The 21455-nt window shown below is 49.6% G+C and overlaps 1 protein-coding gene across 4 annotated transcripts in view; it reads left to right on the forward strand.

The window, feature by feature from the left end:
* LOC142585534 (sushi, von Willebrand factor type A, EGF and pentraxin domain-containing protein 1-like) overlaps positions 1 to 21455 on the forward strand; it is a 246408-nt gene that overhangs the window by 57774 nt on the left and 167179 nt on the right. For all 4 annotated transcript variants that reach the window (XM_075696377.1, XM_075696351.1, XM_075696369.1 and 1 more), the window contains exon 10: positions 4029 to 4211. In XM_075696377.1, coding sequence (XP_075552492.1) covers positions 4029 to 4211 — 183 coding nt within the window. The remainder of the gene's footprint in view (positions 1 to 4028; positions 4212 to 21455) is intronic.

Consider the following 21455-nt stretch of genomic DNA (forward strand, 5'->3'; position numbering starts at 1 on the left):
ATTCAGGGAAGTAAAACCCGTCGAAGACCAGCGTACTCCCTGTCTTGTCTTTTCTCTGTTTTTCCAGGGTGTTTCTTCTTTTCCTTCAATCGCAGGAAATGTCACAGATGTCTAAGTTACCACTAGCCCAGCTTTCTGCAATAAACATTGCAGATGGGTCGAGTTCGAGGGGATCGACGTACCATTCGGGCGTAGTAGCTTTAAACATTATGTGCAATAGCTTCAACGTCGCGTAACTTGGCTGTGCGGTGTAACTTTCCTATTCTTATTCAACGAATATTTAGAGAAATCAGCCGTGCACGTGGGCGACTTACACCTAAGGAAAACTTTGCGCATCCATCAGATATATTTGTATAGAAATAATTAAGGACTGTATACCTAGCACTGCTGTGTGTTGGGCGTGTGGGCATTCGAACTTGGATAAGATTTTCGTGCCGCAAAAAAGGACAGGCTGGAGACATAGATAGCGCAGTGTGATTACTTCAACAGTTTATTTCCTGGGAAATTGATGCATTTAAGACCATACGCAACAACGCCACCCTTGGATAACGCGTCGTACTGCTCCTTTCAAGAAGGCCGTCTATTTACCTAGCATGTCGACAGACGCAGGGCAAACACAGCGTTCACCATTACGCCTGATAGCCTGTGCCTCTATAATTTCACGCAGATCCTTATCTCTGTGTCTGGCAAGAATCACGCAATCGTTGAACAAAGGAGCACTGCCGCACTCTCGATAGTGAACAGACGAACGACCGTCGCGGTAATTCCTTGCATTTAAACTATGCTCACTTATGCCGTCTGTTCCTTCCTGCCGCAGGGAAATGGCAGTTCATACACCACTGCCTCTTCACAATCAACGAAACGGTTTCTACGTCTTTTGGAACACCAAGATGCAGTTTTATGGCACGGGTTTGTCAACCGACTCACTTTGCTAAGCTTGTATGGCCCCCTCCCCCCCCCCCCCCAAAGAAAAGAACGAAGACAGTCTTGCGATCATTCGGCTTTAAGACTTTGCCGTCCTCTGCAGGTGGGACACAACCGCAGTCTATCGTCTATTTGACAGCTGTTCATTTACTGTACCTTGGGTGCCACTTCCCGTACGAGACCTCCTGAGGAAAGCCTCCATTACAGATACCTGCACGGTCTTAGGGCACCGTGGAGAAGACAAACGTTCATACTGTTTTTTTAAGGCTTCTATAAACCTTACGGAGATGGAATAATGGTCGAGTTATTCAAAGATGGATTAGACCTAATGCTTGAAAAACTGACGGCTCTCTATACGAACTGTCTATCGACTTCAAGGCTCCCACAGAACAGAAGAATGCAAACATTATACTAATCCACAAGAAGGGTGACGATAAAGAATTGAAAAATTACAGGCCCATGCATTAGCTTACTCCAGTATTAATGAAAATATTCACCGAGATATCTTCCAATAGAATAAGGGAAGGGATACTCTACACCCAAGGGAACAGGCTGGCATCAGGAAGGGATACTCTACATGGGATCACATCAATGTCATTAATCAGGTAAATGAGAAATCCGCAGAGTACACTCAGCTTCTCTATATGAATTTCATAGATAGCGAAAAGGCATTTGATTCAGTAAAGTAATCAGCAGTCATAGAGGCATTACGTAATCAAGGAGTACAGGCCGCTTACGTAAATATCTTGGAAAATATCTACAGATTCCACCGCTACCTTAATTCTCCACAAGTAGGAAGATACCTATAAATAAATGGGTCAGACAAGGAGACACAATCTCACCAGTGCTATGCACTGCGTGCTTGGAAGAAGTATTCAAGCTTTTAAACTGGGAAGGCTTAGCAATAAGGATCAACGGCGAATATCTCGGCAACTTTCGGTTTGAAAATGACATTGTCCTGTTCAGCAACACAGTAGACGAGTTGTAACAAATGACTGAGGACCTTAACAGGGAGAGTGTAAGAGTGGGGCTGGAGATTGATATGCAGAAGACAAAGATAATGATAAATAACCGGGCAAGGGAACAAGAGTTCAAGATCGCAAGTCAGCCTCTAGAGTCTGTGAAGGGGTACGTTTACCTAGGTCAACTAATCACAGGTAACCCTGATCATTAGAAGGAAATTTACAGAAGAATAAAAAAGGGTTGGAGCGCATAGGGCAGACATTGTGAGCTCCTGACTGGAAGCTTACCATTATCATTAAAAAGGAAGCTGTAGATTCAGTGCATTTTACTGGTGCTAACATATGGGGAAGAAACTTGGAGACCAACAAAGAAGCTTGAGAACAAGTTAAGGACCGCGCAAAGAGCGATGGTACAAAGAATGCTAGGCATAACGTTAAGAGACAGAAAGAGAGCGCTTTAGATCAGCGAGCTAACGGGTATAGCCGATATTCGAATTGACATTAAGAGAAAAAAATGGAGCTTGGCAGGTCATGTAATGCGTAGGTGGACCGTTAGGGTTAAAGAATGGGTGTTGAGAGAAGGGAAGCGCAGTCGAGGACGGCACAAGACTAGGTGGGGCGATGAAATGAGGAAATTCGCGGCCGCTAGTTGGAATCGGTTGGCGCAAGACCGCGGGTAATTGAAGATCGCAGAGAGAGGCCTTCGTCGTGCAGTGGACATAAAATATGATGATGATGATGATGATGATGATGATGATGATGATGATGATGATGATACCTTATGGTGGCAAGGCCCTTTCGTGGCATTGCCTTGACAAACGTTGGCAATACTCTTTTAACCAGTTCTGAATGGGCGGGATTATAAGGCAACAGGTGATTTTTGGCTCTAGGTTGATGAATACAACACGTGTCTTGGTCAGGCAGTTGATCATTGATGTCTAGAAACTGCAGTGCACCTTTGGCGGGCGATTCAACCGCGAGTGGTAGTAGATTAAGGGTTTCTCTAAAATCTTTTGACGGGTTATCTACCGTACAGTGTGCCTCCAGATGAAAGAAAAAAGAGAAAAAAAAACCTCAATGTCATCGTCTAATGTGCACACCTTAAAAGCACTGAAACCAGCCAATGCTTCTAAAAAGCAACTATCATGGTATGCCAAAAATATATTGCTAAATAGAGGTGCTTAACACGAGTTAATGCACCCTCCTTGTTGTTGAATAAAAAAAAATACATTTCATTCGGTATATGTAGAATTGCGGCAAACCCGCCGTGGTTGCTCAGTGGCTATGGTGTTGGGCTGCTGAGCACGAGGTCGCGGGATCGAATCCCGGTCACGGCGGCCGCATTTCGATGGGGGCGAAATGCGAAAACACCCGTGTGCTTAGATTTAGGTGCACGTTAAAGAACCCCAGGTGGTCAAAATTTCCGGAGTCCTCCACTACGGCGTGCCTCATAATCAGAAAGTGGTTTTGGCACGTAAAACCCCAAATATTATTAATTGCGGCAAAAGCGAAGCAAATTTAAGAAGCTATGGACGGATAAACCACCTGTGTTCTCAAGTGCACCTAGCACACCGCACTGTATACGTCTCCCATCAGTCCTTGTGTGCTGGAGCTAAAGTTTTATCTAAGACTATATCCGTCACATTTTCAGACATTACGTAAAAATGTGTATTAATAGGGTAAGAATTTGGAGCAATAACTCATTATTGTATATAAAAAAGTATTTTGGCTCTTTATTTGTGTCTCGGTGAATGATGTTCCTTTTAAAGAGCCTGCTATTCCGAAATCGCAGCAGATTCAAAGCTCCAGAGCAAAGATAAAAATAGAGTACACGTAAGCTGATGTTTATTTTGCGTAGCGCACATATCTTGCTCTAGTGAATACAATATTTATCGACACAAATAAACACTCTGTATAGCAATTAATGCTCGTCGGTCTGTCACGAGTCAATTCAACAAAACCATAAAATTCAACATTCATTCAACAAACAATCAACACATAAAAACAACAATCATTCAACAAATAATAAAAAGAAGCAGAAATGAAGATTGCAAGCTTAGTGCGATTAGCTACGGAGTGTTGAAGAGGCCTCAGCCGAATTTTAACTAACATCCCGCCCTTTCTGTGTCTCGTTCTATGCAGTTGGCTGTCGCTTCGAAGAGCTTCTTCATCGTGTGACGGGCGGTAGGCCACGGCCACATCAGGATGTTTCACATGGCTCGCTTGCAGCTTATGAATGTGAAACACCATTCGTACTGGAGGATGGAGATCTGCGCTGCGATTTCGGAACGTGGAGAGGCCAGCCGCCGAAATGCGTTGCGCGGAGTGAGTACAGAAGTCGTTGGGAATTTAGGCAAATTTCTTTCTTCTTCTGTGTCTGTTTTGGAAAACAGGGTTTTAGAAAAGTATGAATGTCGGTGATTTTATGGCCTTTTAATCATGTACCCTCAATCCATTTTTGTATCCTTGAATGAAGTGAGCGACATTCAGCGAAACGGTGTTTGCATGGGTTCTTGCTTAGCATCACTGCTCAGTGACCTAATCCGGCAGCATTAATGTCATTAGGCAGCATGCGATGGTTTACTAGCCACGTGCCTGCGCTCCTAAGTTCACGTGTTACGTGACGCTAGCGGGCAAAAAAAATATTCTACATCCGCTCACCGTGGTGCTGGTTGACACTCCTAGAGATGGATATAGTAAATATAGATACCCAAGTTAGGGGACACATCGATAGCCGGTGCCGCAGCACAATTGATAGGGCAACGCGCACGTAATATGGGGTTGTGGATTCGCTTCCCACCGGTGGCATGTTATCTTTTCATCTACCTTCACTTAAAATTATGGGGTTTTACGTGTCAAAAACCACTTTCTTATTATGAGGCACGCCGTATCGGGGGACTCCGGAAATTTGGACCACGTGTGATTCTTTAACGTGCACTTAAGTCTAAGTACACGGGTGTTTTCGCCCCCATCGAAATGCGGCCGCCGCGGCCGGGATTCGATCCAGCGACCTCGGGCTCAGCAGCCCAACACTATAGTAACTAAGCAACCACGGCGGGTTACCTTCATTTCCCTTTTCCTTCTTGTTTTCTACATTTCAATTCCAACCACAGCTAATTTTTTTGATGATTTCCAAGGCTTCATTTTCTTGTAGCGGCCACATCTGGTACAATGCCACAGGACGCTCACAGCAAGAACAACGAGTGAAATAAAAAAAGGTAGTGAGGCGTAGGCTTCAGTATCAGCTCTGGAGCTTACGTGTCGGTCTTCTTTCGTTTAGTGCTCTACAGCGTGACCTAGGACTTAAGCATGACCGAACCTAGCAACAATGCTGCACATCAACCCCTCGTCGCGTCGAGCCCATCAACCGAGTCAAGCCCTCGCCTCAAAGATTTCGCGGAGGTTCGATTTCAGCTTCCACTCTTTTGGACGCAGAATCCCCAGGTGTGGTTTCCACAGGCAGGTGCGCAATTCCACCTGCACCGAATCACTTCGCAGACGACGTAGTTGTACAAAGTGATCTCGTCACAACCACGCGAAGTAGTCAACGGCTTCACCGAGTCCTCACCGAACCTTTGGGCGAAAACCTGTATGAGCGCCTCAAGGCAAATATCCTGGCGCGTACCGTAGCTTCGGAATGCACTCGGCTGATAAAACTTTTGACCAGCGAAGAACTTGTCGACAGACACCCTCCCAAATGCTGCACCGTATGCGGGCAGCTCTTGAGCGAAGGTAACATCAACACTCACAGCACTTCGCTCAAGGAACTTTTCCTGCAGCGCCTTCCCTAAACTGTTCGCCTCGTCTTTGCCGCCGCTGATGACACGACGTAGACCGCCTGGCCGAACTCGCCGATAAGACTGACGAGGCTGCCGATCCTTCTGTTTCTGTCGTCGCGACAAAGTGTGAGCTCTTAGCAGTCGCCCAGCTCGAAGCGAGCATTGACGACCCAACGGCTGCCATTTCTTCAGTTCACGAGCCCTGACGACGCCAGCGCTCTTCAAGTCCGCGTGCTTCGTCGTCTTTTCGCGTGGAACTGTTGCGTCGTCTTTTCGTCGTCGAGGGCAAGGATCCCTCAGTTCCAGCGAACCTGCTGGTATCACCTGCGCTTTGCACATCGGACTAGGAAGCGCACGATACTTTATACCTGGTCGGAAAACGACAAGGGGGATCACTGACGGCCACACATGACCTTTCCCTCGAGCTAGCCGCCTGCTTACAGTTGGCACAAGATTGAGGCCATGTCTTTCCTTACTGACACGGGCGCGCAGGTTAGTGCGGTGGCCCCATCCAGAAGTGGTCGCCATTCTAAGCCCCTTGTGAGGACCATGCCAATGCACCCGCCTTTGCACAGCAAGAGAAGACCTAGCTCTTTCCCTCGGAATCACCGCACAAGAAGTTGCAAACATCGCCGGAACCGTTTTTCCCCAATGAACCCTCCCACCCTCATATCATCCTTCGAATATTACTTCGAACCCAAGCCGGCCTACGATGGACGATGGTATGAGCTCAGCTTTCACTAAGGCGGAACTTCAGGCTGCAGTGCTTTCGAGCAAGACGTCCAGCGCACCAGCCCCGGATGGCATTACATGCGCTATGCTCCGCAACCTTCCCGATAATACCCTTGAGGACCCTCTTGTTATTTTAATTAGGTTTGTGACAATGGAAAGCTGCCCGATTCATGGCAGCTATCAACGGTCATCCCCATTCCCAAACCCGGAAAATCATCCTCTGTTCTGAGCAACCTTCGGCCTATATCATTGACTTCCCTGGCCGGAAAGCTTATGGAAAAAATGGCACTGAGTCGCCTTGACTGGCAGATCGAAAGCAACAGCATCCTCCGTGCCTGCGAAACTGGCTTCTGCCATCGGCACAGCACACAAGATAGTTTGGCACTACTCGCAGGACTTCCTACACACTCGCCATCGCTTGGATGTGAAGCTTTTGGTTACGGTCGACATCCGCAAGGCGTTTAACTCCGCACCTGACCCCTGGATCCTCGCTTCCACAACTGGCGCCGGTATCACAGGCAAAACGTGGGCATATATACGCGACTTTCTATATGACCGTGAATTTTCAGTTACCGTAAGGTAAATACTCTCCGCACCGAAGGAATCACGAGTGGGAGTGCCGCAAGTCGCAGTCCTCTCGCTGTTATTGTTCAACTTGGTGATGGCACCGCTCTGCTATCGCCTGGCTGAGATACCTGGACTTCGCTTCAATTTGCACGCGGATGATGTCACAATATGGACCAACCGGGGGCTCCGACGGCGACCAGTCCGATGCCATTCAAGCCGGACTCAACGTCATTGCTACATTTCTAAAGGCTGTCGGACTCATGTCTTCTGGTGACAAAACTAACTTCGTAGTACTCGACACGAAAGCAGCCCGTGCTGCCTCGCGAATTTTCGTTCACTTTTGATGGTGAGCAAATATCTCAGCAAGACAGGGTTCGAGTTCAAGACAACTACATCGATGCAGATGGTGGTGCAGCATCATGGCTTTGCAACATCACTCGGACGTGGCATCAGATACTCCACCTAATGCACCGCATCACGTCCAAAAACTGGGGAATTGAGGAGCGAACTCTCCGTCACCTCGTGACTACTCTACTAATTTCTCGTGCTGTATACGGCTATAACTTTTAGCCTTATCCAAAAGTAGCGACAAAAACTCGAATCGCTCAACCACGAAGCCATGAGGGTTGACACCGGCCTGCCGCGTTTCACACCCTTACACCACCTTGTCGAAATGGCCTAGATTAATCCGATCGCGGCAATAGCCGAGGCTGCCAAGCACTCCCATTAATTCCAATCATATAACATCCAATATATTCGGTCGTAGCATCCTCTCGCTTCTTCATCTTCCAGTTTCCTCAACGCCTCTGCCCTCTTTTCCTGATCCGTAGTATTGTCCCCTGACCGGAGACTTTGTACCAATTTCCCAAAACGTGAATGGCAATCACGCAGACAGGCAGTTGTCTTACGTACCACGGCATGAAACAATTCGAGACGCTCCTCCCCATCACCACACTGTCTCCCCCGACACCGCCATCAGTGATACAGCTTCAGCCATTTGTCCACGTACCGCTGCGGCCCACTCCTCCTGCAGCCCTGCCTGCAATGGCCTATTAATGGCGGAACTGGGTGCGATATTCGCTGCATGCGACGCCGTCCCCACGCCTCCTTTTGATGCCTTCAATTATCACAGTTTACAGAGGCTTGCAGGCCTCGATAAAGGTCTGAGCCCGGCTCGACTCCTGCAATGGTGTTGCTCACTCGTTACACCGGGTGCTGCGAATCACCGACGAGACTGGCCACACTGTCCGCCTTGCATGGATGCCAGGTCACGCTTGGGCCGCTGACAACCGAATGGCGGACTCACTGGTGAGGGAGCTTCTTTCCTGCCCCTCAGAGACTCGGCCACAAGTGCCTAAAGACCCATACTCCATCGACCCCGACATAGTCCTGGCAGTGGCGAAGGCGGCTCGAAGGGCCGCGCTTCAGAGCATCCTCCAAGCAAATCTTACGCCTCTGCCAGGGAAGTTTACCCGTGCTGAAGACACACGCCTGTGACGTATTGTCACGGAGACAGCAGAGAGACCAGCCCGCCGCGCCAGGATGCGCCTCCACAACTGGCAATCAGCCACTTGCCGTTCCTGTCCAGGGAACCAGCTGCCGAATCAGCAATATATACTATGGGCTCCCGCCGTGCACCGGAAAAGAGCGATAGCCACCCTCCCGCCTACTCTTAGGCCTCAAGATTTGGACGCCCGGCGCCTTCCCACTGGTCCCCACCGAGAGCCGGCGCCTCATATTCCAGTCATTACTTCGATTTATACAAGACTAAAAAATGATCAATAATATCTGAACTGACCTTCCCCTTTGTCCCTCCCCCTGCCCTGATGGGTCCACTTCCTGGGGGCAGAAACTTTTTATGATTATATTAATAAACGTTTTACTAACAACGAAGCCTTGCGAACAGCCTTACGCACCGCTAACGTCTCTACCATAGCGACATACGGGCTTCGTTCACTTACCATTGACTTCAGATTACGACGCACATTCCGCTAGGTTTTCTTCATCGCCGACGTCATCCATCCCATCATCGGTTCCGATTTCTGGTCTTTTTACATTACTCATCTATCGGTCGTTGGACTTCTATCGCGAGTAGATTGCGCACTGGCATTTACACACTTTAATGAAACGGTAACTAGTCTAGCTTCAGAAGCAGCATTTGAAGCAGTAGGTAAGGCACCAAGGCAACCAGCAGGTAAGCTCTGCCAAGTAACAAATCACCTAATAAACAAACGACAAAGAATGAGAGTGTCCAACTTAAGTGATCAGACCGATTTCGCAGAACTGTCAAAACTGATCAACAAGGAGAAAATAAGGGATGTTCGAAATTGTAACGTGAGAAAGACTTAGGAACCAGTCAAAAATGGACGGAGCCTGAAATCGGTGAGAAGGAAACGTGGCATCGGATAAACCAAGATGTATGCGTTGAAAGATAAGCAGGGTAATATCGTCAGCAATCTCGGAGATATAGTAAAAGCAGTGGAAGAATTTTATACTGACCTTTACAGTGCCCAGAAGATTCACGACACCTACATTCGAAGCAGTAATGAACAGGTTGCAGAAACTCCTCCTATATCTAGCGACGCGATTAGAAGGGCCTTGCAAGACATGAAACGGGGAAAAGCGGCAGGAGAAGATGGGCTACCAGTCGATTTAATCAAAGATGTAGGAGACATAATCCTTGAAAAACTGGTGGCCCTCTATACGAACTGTATATCGACTTCAAGGGTCCCACAGAACTGGAAGAATGCCAATACTATACTAAACCACAAAAAGGGAGACGTTAAAGAATTGAAAACTTATAGGCCCATTACCTTGCTTCTAGTGTTATATAAGATATTCACCAAGATGATCTCCAATAGAATAAGGGCAACACTATACTCCAGTCAACCAAGGGAACAGGTTGGTTTCAGGAAGGGATACTCTACAATGGATCATATCCATGTCATCAATGAGGTAATCGAGAAATCCGCAGAGTACAATCAGCCTCTCTATACGGCTTTCATTGATTACCAAAAGGCATTTGATTCAGTAGAGATACCAACAGTCACAGAGGCATTACGTAATCAAGGAGTACAGAAAGCTTACGTAAAAACCTTGGAAAATATCTACAGAGGTCCTACAGCTGCCTTAAGTCTACACAAGAAAAGTAGGAAGATACCTATAAAGAACCAGGCCAGACAATTTCTGGAATGCATTTCACTGCGTGCTTGGAAGTATTCAAGCTATTAAACAGGGAAGGCTTAGGAGTGAGGATCAATGGCGAATATCTCAGCAGTCCTCGATTTGCAAATGACATTGTCCTGTTCAGCAACACTGGGAACGAGTTATAACAAATGATTGAGGACCTTAACAGAGAGAGTATACGAGTGGGGTCGAATATTAATATGCAAAAGACAAAGATAATGATCAATAGCCGTGCAAGGGAACAAGAGTTTAGGATCGCCAGTCAGCCTCTAGAGTGTGTGAAGGAGTACGTTTACCTAGGTCAATTACTCAATGGGTACCCTGATCATGAGAAGGAAATTTACACAAGAATAAAAAGGGGTTGGGGTTGTTGGAATCTCAGTGCTGACGCCCGTTGTTGCAAATGGGTCGCAAGCCCCAAGGGTAGCGTTGGCCTGGCGGCCTGGGGCACAACTGGAAGCATCCGAAGGTCCGAGCAAAGCATGAGTCGACTGCTAACAGAACAACTTGTTTATTCTAGCATCGCAAAAGAGCGGCCGGTCAGGTCGACCGAAGTGGAGAGACGGGAGAGCACGTTACTCGACGGATGAAATCGGAGCCTCTCTCTTGGCGTCCGGGGGCAGCTGCTTTTATACTCTCGCAGTTGAGGGCAAGAAGGAACGCCTTGATAGAGGCGCCCGTGATGCGCCGCTCGGTCACGTTGAGACGAGTAGGTGACGCATCCGCCGGGCCGGCGCCGATCAGACCTCCTCGCTTCACAGTTGGGGGAGCTCCTCTCCCCGGCTGCCGCTCTTTGACAAGCATGGGCACCAACATGCACACACACACACGCGCGCACACGAAGACACGTGGCATTGGAACATGCCTGGACGCGCTTGGCGGGGAGGCGTAGCAGCGGCGCCGAACGGGCCAAAATGTCCGCCGCTTTGAACGAAGCCCCGGCGTCCGTTGCATCCGCGCCGGCTATACCGCGCGTTGTAGGCGAAACGTAACAGACCGCCCCGCCGGGGGAAGGAGATCCCGATGGTCAGGGGACTGCATCCGCTGTCCGGAGGGATGTCGCTCGACGATGCTCGCAACCGAAGTCGGTCGTCCCTCGGCGTTTCTTGAGCGCAGCGCACCGAGAAGGCCTCGCTCTCACGTTCAGGTTCACACAGGACACTGCAAAGTGACTTCGGGAGAGTTGCCATTTTGTTGTCGTTCCCAGCAAGCGTTAGAACTACGCTGAAACTCAACCGCTCAGTCAGCAAGCACGGCACAACTCTCACTAAGCCCTGCCAGGCTCTTTCCCCTTTTATACCACTGCCTAGTTCCTTACAGTAGTCTAGCAGCACTCAGAACGCGTCCACAAATTGGAAAATTGCACTAGAAAGCACGTCATCACTTTGAAACACTACACAAAAGCAATATGTTAAAAATCCTGCCTCAGGAAGAAAACATCAGTAACAAATAACTTTGAGGCTGATTCTTACGTTAGGGGCTCCGACTTAAGCCATCGGCGTTACCGTTGAGACTCCCCTTTTTGTAACGCACCTCAAAGGAATATTGTTGCAAAGCGAGGCTCCAGCGCAGGAGGCGGCCATTTTTGGGAGAGATGGTCTGCAGCCATTGGAGAGGGCAGTGATCCGTCTCAATGATAAACCTCGAGCCGGCTAGGTAGCATGACAATTTCTGAACGGCCCACACGATACACGCACACCCTTTCTCGGTGGCGCTGTACGCCTGCTCACGACTGGTCAGCTTACGACTAGCATACGGGACGGGGTGTTCTACTTCTCCATTTTCCCGTTGGCACAGTACAACGCCCATGCCTCGCTCACTAGCATCGCACTGAACAACGAACCCTTTTGTGTAGTCTGGCGATCGTAGCACAGGCTGGCTTGTTAGGGCGCTCTTTAGGGCGCTAAAAGCTCTTTCCTTTGCCTCGTCCCATACGACTGTTTGGGGCTCTGTTTTTCTTAGAGCATCCGTCAGGGGAGCCGCGATATCAGAGTACCTGGGGATGTACCTCTGATAGTAGCCGGCGACACCTAAGAACGACCGAATGTCGGTCTTCGTGCGCGGTTGCGGGAAGTCTCGCACAGCGGCCACCTTTATTTCAGAGGGGCGGCGACGACCCCGTCCAATCACGTGACCGAGGTAGACAACCTCGGCCTGTGCTAACTGGCACTTGGGAGCCTTGACTGTCAAGCCCGCATTGCGCAGGCGGGTTAGCACTGCCCGCAAGTGGGCCATATGCTCAGGCCAGGATGCGGAGAATATCGCTACGTCGTCTAGATACGGTAAAGCGAATTCTTGCTGTCCCCGCAACACTTTATCCATGAGGCTTGAAAAGCAGTATGGCGCGTTCTTCAAACCAAAACTCAAAACTATAGGACGGAACGTTCCCATTGGTGAAATGAACGCCGCATACCTACTAGCCTCTTCTGTAAGTGGAACCTGCCAATAACCCCTGACAAGATCTAGGGTGGAAATAAACTGAGCGCTACTAACTTTCTCAAGGCGCTCCTCGATGTTAGGGATCGGATAAATTTGATCCTTAGTGATGGAATTAAGCCTGCGGTAGTCGACGCAAGGACGAGGTTCCTTGCCCGGTACCTCAACTAAAATCAAAGGGGAGGTATAATCACTCTCACCCGCCTCAATAACACCGATCTGTAGCATTTTCTTTACCTCAGCCTCCATAATATCGCTCTGGCGGGGTGACACCCGGTACGCCTTGGATCGTACTGGCTCTGGGGAGGTAAGTTCTATGTCATGAGTAAGGTCAGAAGTCCTACCAGGCCTCTCAGAGAACAGACCTTGAAACTCTTGTAAGAGCTGGTGTAGTTCGGTTTTCTGCTCAGGCGACAGCGATGCTTTACTGATTAAGTCACTAATGACTTGATCGGTGTCTTTCCTGTTCGTCACTGAGCCTAGTCCCGGAAGCTCGACCGGAAGCTCTTCGGGAACGTTTACCATCGTGCACACCACTGCTTCCCGTTGTTTATAGGGTTTGAGCAGATTACAGTGGTAAACTTGCTGTGCTTTCCGCTTTCCTGGCAGACTCACCACGTAGTTGACGTCCGACAGTTTTTGAACAATTCGTGCTGGGCCCTCCCACTGCACGTCTAGTTTGTTTTTTAGCGATGTGCGCAATATCATGACCTCATCGCCCACCTCAAAACGACGGGCCCTGGCTGTCCGATCATAATAAACCTTGGCCCTCTGCTGGGCCTTTGCCATTGCTTCACCTGACAACTCCTGTGCCCTTCTTAAGCGTTCGAGGAGCTTAAGCACGTACTCCACCACGACTGGGTCGTCGCCCCTGCCTTCCCACGATTCTCGAAGCATGCGAAGCGGAGATCGCAGCGAGCGACCGTACACCAGCTCAGCTGGCGAAAACCCCGTAGCCGCATGCGGCGCAGTCCTTAATGCAAACATCACCCCAGGCAGACACAGCTCCCAGTCAGTTTGTTGTTCAAAACACAATGCTCTCAACACGCGCTTCATGACGGAGTGGAGCTTCTCAACGGAATTCGACTGTGGGCGGTACACTGAGCTGTGTAACAGCTTTACCCCGCACCTTTCGAGAAAGGCTGTCGTCAAAGCGCTCGTAAACACCGTGCCCTGGTCTGACTGGATTTCCGCAGGAAAACCAACTCGTGCAAATATGGACAGTAGTGCATTGACTATCTCAACTGAGCTGAGTTCTTTAAGCGGCACTGCTTCAGGGAACTTTGTCGCTGGGCAGATCACAGTCAAAATGTGTCTGTACCCCGTGGCTGTTACCGGCAGAGGTCCCACTGTATCAATAACGAGCCGTCTAAAAGGCTCCGTAATGATAGGTACCAACTTCAACGGCGCCCTCGATTTGTCCCCTGGTTTGCCCACCCGCTGACAGGTGTCACATGTCTTCACAAAGTGGTCTGCGTCCCGAAAACACCCTGGCCAATAGTACTCTTGCAAGAGACGGTCCTTAGTTTTCTTAACTCCTAGGTGTCCGGACCACGAACCCCCATGCGACAAGCGCAACAGATCCTGACGATAGCATTGAGGCACGATCAGCTGATCGAACTCCACTCCCCTGCGGTCTAGATACTTCCGGTACAGGACCCCACCTCTTTCCACAAAGCGAGCATTTTTCTTGGCGATACCTTCCTTGACAATGCAGCGTATGTTTTCTAGGCTGCCATCCTTTTTTTGCTCGGCTATCAAAGCCGACCGGCTGACTTTTAGCAACCTATTAAGTCCGTCTGACGTAGGCGCGATGAGCAAATCTGCTGATAGCTCTTCTAACTTTCCCGTGTCGGGCGTTTCCTCTCCAGCATCTGGTGCCTTCAACGCTACAGGCTTAATTTTATTCAGTTCGGGCGTGCTCTGGATATCAGCTTGCTGCGCCTCTGACCCTTTCTCATTGTTCGACAACGTCGGCCCCGCAACTACCGCCTTTGCAGCGAGCTCCCGAACCTTCGATCTGGTTAAGGCCTGAACGCTAGCCTCACCAAACAAAAGCCCCTTCTCGCGCAGGAGGTGATCGGACCTGTTCGAAAATAGGTACGGGTACTGGGGGGGGGCAGCATAGATGACACTGCGGCCTCCGTCTCAAGCGCTCCGAAAGGTCCTTCAATAAGCACTTTTGCTACGGGCAGACACACGCTATGAGCTTCCACGGCTTGCTTGATCCATGCGCACTCGCCCGTGAACATATCGGGTTCTACGTAAGAGGGGTGAACTACATCCATCGTAGCTGCGGAATCGCGAAGCACTCAGCACTCTTTCCCGTTCACGAGGAGGTCTCGCATGTAAGGCTCGAGAAGCTTCATGTTCTCGTCAGTGCTGCATAATGACAAAAACACGACTTTTGTTTTTGTTTCCGGACACTGCGCCGAAACGTGACCCGGCTTCTGGCACGTATAACACACGCGCGCTTGCCTCGTCTCGAACCGCTTTCTTCGTTCGGCTTCGGCTGCCGCCGTCTCCTTACGTTCTGTCGGACTGCTTTCACTCGCATCCGCACTACGTGTGTCCCCCTTTAATCTCATGGGCGTGAACTTCGGCCTCTCAAACTTGGAGCCAAATTCACCCTTTTGACCGTCCTTAGCTCCGCGAGCCCGACGCGTCACAAACTCCTCGGCTAGCTCGGCGGCTTTAGCCACCGTACAAACGTCTGGCCTATCCAAGACCCAGTACCGCACGTTCTCAGGTAACCGACTATAAAACTGTTCCAGCCCGAAACACTGCAGAACTTTCTCGTGGTCACCAAACGCTTTCTCTTCCTTGAGCCACTCCTGCATGTTTGACATAAGCCTGTAGGCAAACTCTGTATATGACTCACTTTTGCCTTTCTCATTTTCCCGAAACTTCCGACGGAACGCCTCCGCTGACAGCCTGTACTTTTTTAGCAGACTCGATTTCACTTGGTCGAAATCCTCTGCCTCCTCTCTCGTCAAGCGAGCGACTACGTCGGCCGCCTCGCCGGGTAACAAAGTGAGCAAGCGCTGTGGCCACGTTTCCCGAGAGAACCCCTGCTTCTCGCACGTTCGCTCAAAGTTAACCAGGAACAAACCAATGTCCTCTCCAAGCTTAAACGGCCGCATCAGGTCAGTCATTTTGAACAATACTCGTTCTCCTGCACTGTGTGCCTGACTTCCATTACGAGCGCGTTCCATCTCAATCTCGAGACGCTTCATTTCCCAAGCGTGTTGACGGTCGCGCTCTTTTTCTTTCTCTTATTGCTCTCGTTCTATCTGTTCTTTACGTTCACGCTCTTCTTTTTTTTTTTGTTCACGCTCTTCTTTTTCTTTCTGTTCTTTTCGTTCACGCTCATCTTTTTCTTTCTGTTCTTTTCGTTCACGCTCATCTTTCTCTTTCTGTTTCTGTTCTTTAAGTTCACGCTCCTGTCTTATTGCCCTCTCCTCAATGGTCTCAAGGCATTCCGACAGCTCGTCATCCTCCGCTTCTAACTCAAGAATAGCCCTTAGCAGTTCTGGTTTTCTGAGTTTGTCTGAGACATCCAGACCCAACTCTCTTGCAAGCTCCAGCAATTTCGGTTTGCGCAACGACTTCAAATCCATGGCTGCTCTGAATGCTGCTTTCTCTACTGCCTACTATTGTCTTGCCGCAAACTAACCCGGCAGCAACGACAACCACAATTACCAGCTCTGTTTCTGACACTAACAAAAGCCTGGCAAAACTCAGAAGAAGAAAGTCCCGCACTCACCAAACCTCGCAGCCAAGAATTCAGCGCAGTCGTTCCGCTGCAGGCAACCAGTCATCACACAGGGCTCGTTGCACTGCTCCCGGATGGTCGTTGTGCTGCTCAGCATACAGTCAACCGCATATCTTCGCTGCTGGCCTCCGTTGTCGCAATCTCACCGCTGGCAGACAGTTGTTGGAATCTCAGTGCTGACGCCCGTTGTTGCAAATGGGTTGCAAGCCCCAAGGGTAGCGTTGGCCTGGCGGCCTGGGGCACAACTGGAAGCATCCGAAGGTCCGTGCAAAGCATGAGTCGACTGCTAACAGAACAACTTGTTTATTCTAGCATCGCAAAAGAGCGGCCGGTCAGGTCGACCGAAGTGGAGAGACGGGAGAGCACGTTACTCGACGGATGAAATCGGAGCCTCTCTCTTGGCGTCCGGGGGCAGCTGCTTTTATACTCTCGCAGTTGAGGGCAAGAAGGAACGCCTTGATAGAGGCGCCCGTGATGCGCCGCTCGGGCACGTTGAGACGAGTAGGTGACGCATCCGCCGGGCCGGCGCCGATCAGACCTCCTCGCTTCACAGTTGGGGGAGCTCCTCTCCCCGGCTGCCGCGCTTTGACAAGCATGGGCACCAACATGCACACACACACACACGCGCACACGAAGACACGTGGCATTGGAACATGCCTGGACGCGCTTGGCGGGGAGGCGTAGCAGCGGCGCCGAACGGGCCAAAATGTCCGCCGCTTTGAACGAAGCCCCGGCGTCCGTTGCATCCGCGCCGGCTATACCGCGCGTTGTAGGCGAAACGTAACAGGGTGCATTCCGCAGACATTGTCAGATCCTGACTGGAAGCTTACCATTATCATTGAAAAGAAAGACGTATAATAAATGCATTCTACCGGTGCTGACATATGGGGCACAACCTTGGAGACTGACAAAGAAGCTAGCAAACAAGTTTAGGACCGCGCAAAGAGCGATGGAGCGAAGAATGTTAGGCGTAGGATTAAGAGAGAGGAAAAGAGTGAAGTGGGGATCAGAGAGCAAACAGGGATAGCCGATATTCTAATTCAGATTAAGAAACAGAAATGGAGTGGGGAGGTCACGTGATGCATAGGTTAGATAACTGGTTGACCATTATGGTTAAAGAATGGGTTCCAAGAGAAGGGAAGCGGAGTCGAGGACGTCGGAAGACTAGGTGCGGTGGTGGAATTAAGAAATTGGCAGGCTCTAGTTGGAATCGGTTGGCGCAGGACAAGGGTGATTGGCGATCGCAGGGAGAGGCCTTCGTCCTGCAGTGGAGATAAAATAGGTTGATGGTGACGATGACCGTCAAGTGCTTACCAGAGAATCTTGGCCGAGTTTCCCGAGGTCACGAAAACTTGCAGTTTAAACAAGGTTCCAACCATACTGGTTCTCACCATATTATCCCACGTGGTCCCCCAGTTTCTTCCCGTCCTCGCCTCTTGTTCGACGAGCGTCTTGCCGTCGCTAAACGGGAGTTTCAGCGTATACTGCAACTCGGCATTATTAGTCCTTCATTCAGTGCTTGGGCTTCGCTGCTGCATTTGGTACCAAAGAAGGATCCGAATGATTGGCGTCCGTGTACAGATTACCGTGCTCTCAATGCTCAAACCATGCATGACAGCTATCCAATTCCCCATATTCAAGATTTCGCATCTAATCTGGATGGGTGCACCATCTTCAGCAAAGTGTATCTGGTTAACGCCTACCACCAGATACCGGTTGAGCCCAGCGACATTTCCAGAACTCCCATCACAAGGTCCTTCTGTTTATTCGAGTATGTGCCCAAGCCCTTTGAATTGCCCAACGCCGGACAAACATTCCAGCGTTTTATCGATGAGGTGACACGAGGTTTGCCTGCAGACTTGTAGACTTGTATGTCGTACTTCGACGGCATACTAATCGCTAGTGGCACTCCGGAAGACCACGAGCGTCACTTGCGTGAACTTTTACAACGTCGCAAAATGCGTTTTAGAACGCAGCTCTTAAGAGCCCGTTCCTGCGGCGAGCGTCGGCGTCGGCTTAACCGAGCGAACGAGCACAACAGCGAAGGATGAAAGAGCAACGCGGAGCGCAGCGGAACCACGAGGCGGAAAGCGAAGGAGAAGGGTATTGCGAAAGCGTGAGAAGGAAAGCGATGAGCTGCGCAAGACGTGTTCTGCGAAGATCGGGACGAGATGGCGCCAGAGTACCGCGCGTCGTCTGTTCACTCCTTTATCTTTCTTCGGTCACTGCTTTTCACCTGCTAAAAAATGTTAAACTTTATCCCTCGACGTACGATGAAGTTTCTCGAATGTTATCGATAGTTCTATCCGTTGGCTGTTGTTACCAAAGCTTTTGAGCGCAGCTCTTAAGCCTAGACCACACGTATGCTTGCGAACGCGCGCAAGCTCGCGTCTACGCGCCTTGCGCGTGCCGCGCCTCGCGAGGAATCGTGGTTTACATCCACAAAGACGCGCTTCCATGCGCGCGACAGCACGCGTTCACTGGGCTTACTCATAGACGCCTTGGAAGACGCCACTTCGTTCTTTGTTATTGACAGTGTTTCAAAATGCTTCGATAGTTATAAACGTAATTGTTATATTTTAAGAGCTGTTAGCTCAGTACAAAAAGGAAAGATTAAACACTTCCTTGCATGATATAAATCTGGGGCTCTATAACGTAAAACTATTCCAATATGTTTTTATTCCAATCTCCTGACGTCAAATTTCCGTAACCATCGACGCAAGCACCGGGCGGTCACCCGCATGGTTGTCTGAACTCACGAATCAAACCCTCTACTCATTCACAGGCGGTCACTTTTGTTTGCTTCAGAAACAAATATTGCCTTCACTGAACGGCTTATTTTGTCATATCTAATTCGCTGACAAGAGGCGAGGAGAACACTCAAGTGGAGAGGGATTCGATGGGGCAGAGCCAGTGCCCTGAAAACTGATAACTGGATGAAGAGGGTGCTTCCGGCGTCTGCGATTGGTCCGCTTTCCCTTACTTAGCTTGCGGTGGCTGGTGGAAAATCGCGGCGGCATGCAAAGGAAGCTTAAGAATGACGCTAAAATGGATCGTCAGCAAAGAAGAGTTGGCAGGAGGAGGTCGTAAATGTGCCGAAAGTTCTCAAAAACGTTACGTGGCCACGCAAGAAGCTTTATTATACGCAAATAAATCCATGCTCTCCGGTAGGTCCGAGTACCCAGCGCCTGAGCAATCGGCGGCAGCAACCTATTATTCCTTTCGGAACGGGGAAGCCTACGGCTATTCAGAAGAAAATGCAGTTTTGTTCGGCATATTAATTCGTCTTTAACGCGTACACGTCACTTTGACGCGGTGAGTTTTCGCGGTTTTGTGACGTCGCGTGACAGGCAGGCGAAGTGGGTGCAGCCCGAAAACTTTTGACCAATAGCCGGGGGCTAATGGCGAAAAGGCGTCGAATCAGAAATAACTGTTTTTCTTTATTCGGTCAAATCATGCATAATGAGTGTGTACACATCATATCAGATGGTGAGGTATCGCGGTTTTGTGACGCCGCGTGATAGACAGGTGAAGTGGGGGTGGTCCAAAAAAGTTTGTGACCAATCGTGGAGGGCTGATAGCAGAATTGGAGTAGAAAAGTTTGGAATAGCTTTACGTTATAGCGCCCCTGCTTCATTGAGAGTTGAATGTACCGCACCGTAGCTGCATCTACAGGTGCGCCGACGCGAAGCAGCCCAAGCGCGTCATAACTGAGGTCCCTGAATTAAACTAAAAGGTAGCGATATACTTTTCTCTTGCCGGCGCCGCTTCTGCGAGGAGCATGCGAGGAGGATGGACAGAAGGTGTGCGTCTCCCAATTTGTTGGGCGCCGTCACGTGGTATATTTCGCGCTCTTCTCTCTATTTGCTTTTTTTTTTCTTTTCGCCATCTCGGCGCACTCACCACCATGACAGTCAGCCGTCGAGTTTCCGCGGTGAGGCTGCCGCAAGGGATTTCTGATGTTTTGGCTTAGTTTCGTGGCTAACCGCGTCACTGAAGAACTCAGTTTTTGTTCTATGTTAGGGATTGATTTTAAGAGTACTGGACTTGCAAATGTGTACGAACGGAGCTTTCTCCTTTGTTGACGGGGTACGGAGCTCAGGCATGGGTAAGCTTATGCACGGGTGCTATTCTCGGTGCTTGTTGAGATTTATTTTCCTTATCGCGCTATCGTCAACAGGTGTACGAAGCTATGGAGTGCGTAGGCTGTGTTCTGTCATATATCGTTCTGGAAAGGTAACACGTGTTATTGTTGTAGTACTGAGAGTCCATGTTTTGTTAGGCGCGGCAAATATATTTTGCGAGGACAAGCTGTTCACTATCAGTGCAAATGATTTTGACTATTGTGAGCAGGCTTTCTCCGCTTCGCCATGTCAGCCGGATAAAGTGGTGCACGAGTTTGCTGGCTCATATTGAGTTGGAACTGTGCAAAGGCGGAAAGGGCTCATTGATGGAAACCATTTCTGTGTGTAACTTTCATGTATGCGTACCGGTAGGACATGTAATGAGAAGGGAAGATAACCGATGGTCATTAAGAGTTACGGACTGGATTCCAAGGAGAGGGAAGCGTAGCAGGGGGCGGCAGAAAGTTAGGTGGGCGGTTGAGATTAAGAAGTTTGCAGGGACAACATGGCCACAATTAGTACATGACCGGGGTAGTTGGAGAAGTACGGGAGAGGCCTTTGCCCTGCAGTGGGCGTAACCAGGCTGATGATGATGGTGATGATGCGTACCTTTTGTTCACAAATGAAGTACAGGTTCCACTGTGATGTTTGCGCTTGAGAGCCAATGGCACCAGTTTGTCATAAAAGCATAGGAACAGTTTACTACATAAAGGGATGCCGGCGTCATGACGAATCGCGAGAATAGATGAGATGCTCCGTGTTGATCGCGCACGTTTCTACATGACGCTCGCGAGATTCAGGCGAATATGTCACGTGCCTTGCGTTCGGTCATCATGGTACTAAGGTGAATAAATTATGAAGCTGGCACAAGCTGCACACAAGGCAGGCTATTGGGTACACGCGAGTACACGCGTATGCACTTCGAGCAGCGCAAACGTATCCGAGTTGTTGAATTGGCCGATACATAGTG

The sequence above is a fragment of the Dermacentor variabilis genome, chromosome 1 (genome assembly GCF_050947875.1).
Source record: "Dermacentor variabilis isolate Ectoservices chromosome 1, ASM5094787v1, whole genome shotgun sequence".
In the NCBI taxonomy this organism is placed as follows: domain Eukaryota; kingdom Metazoa; phylum Arthropoda; class Arachnida; order Ixodida; family Ixodidae; genus Dermacentor; species Dermacentor variabilis.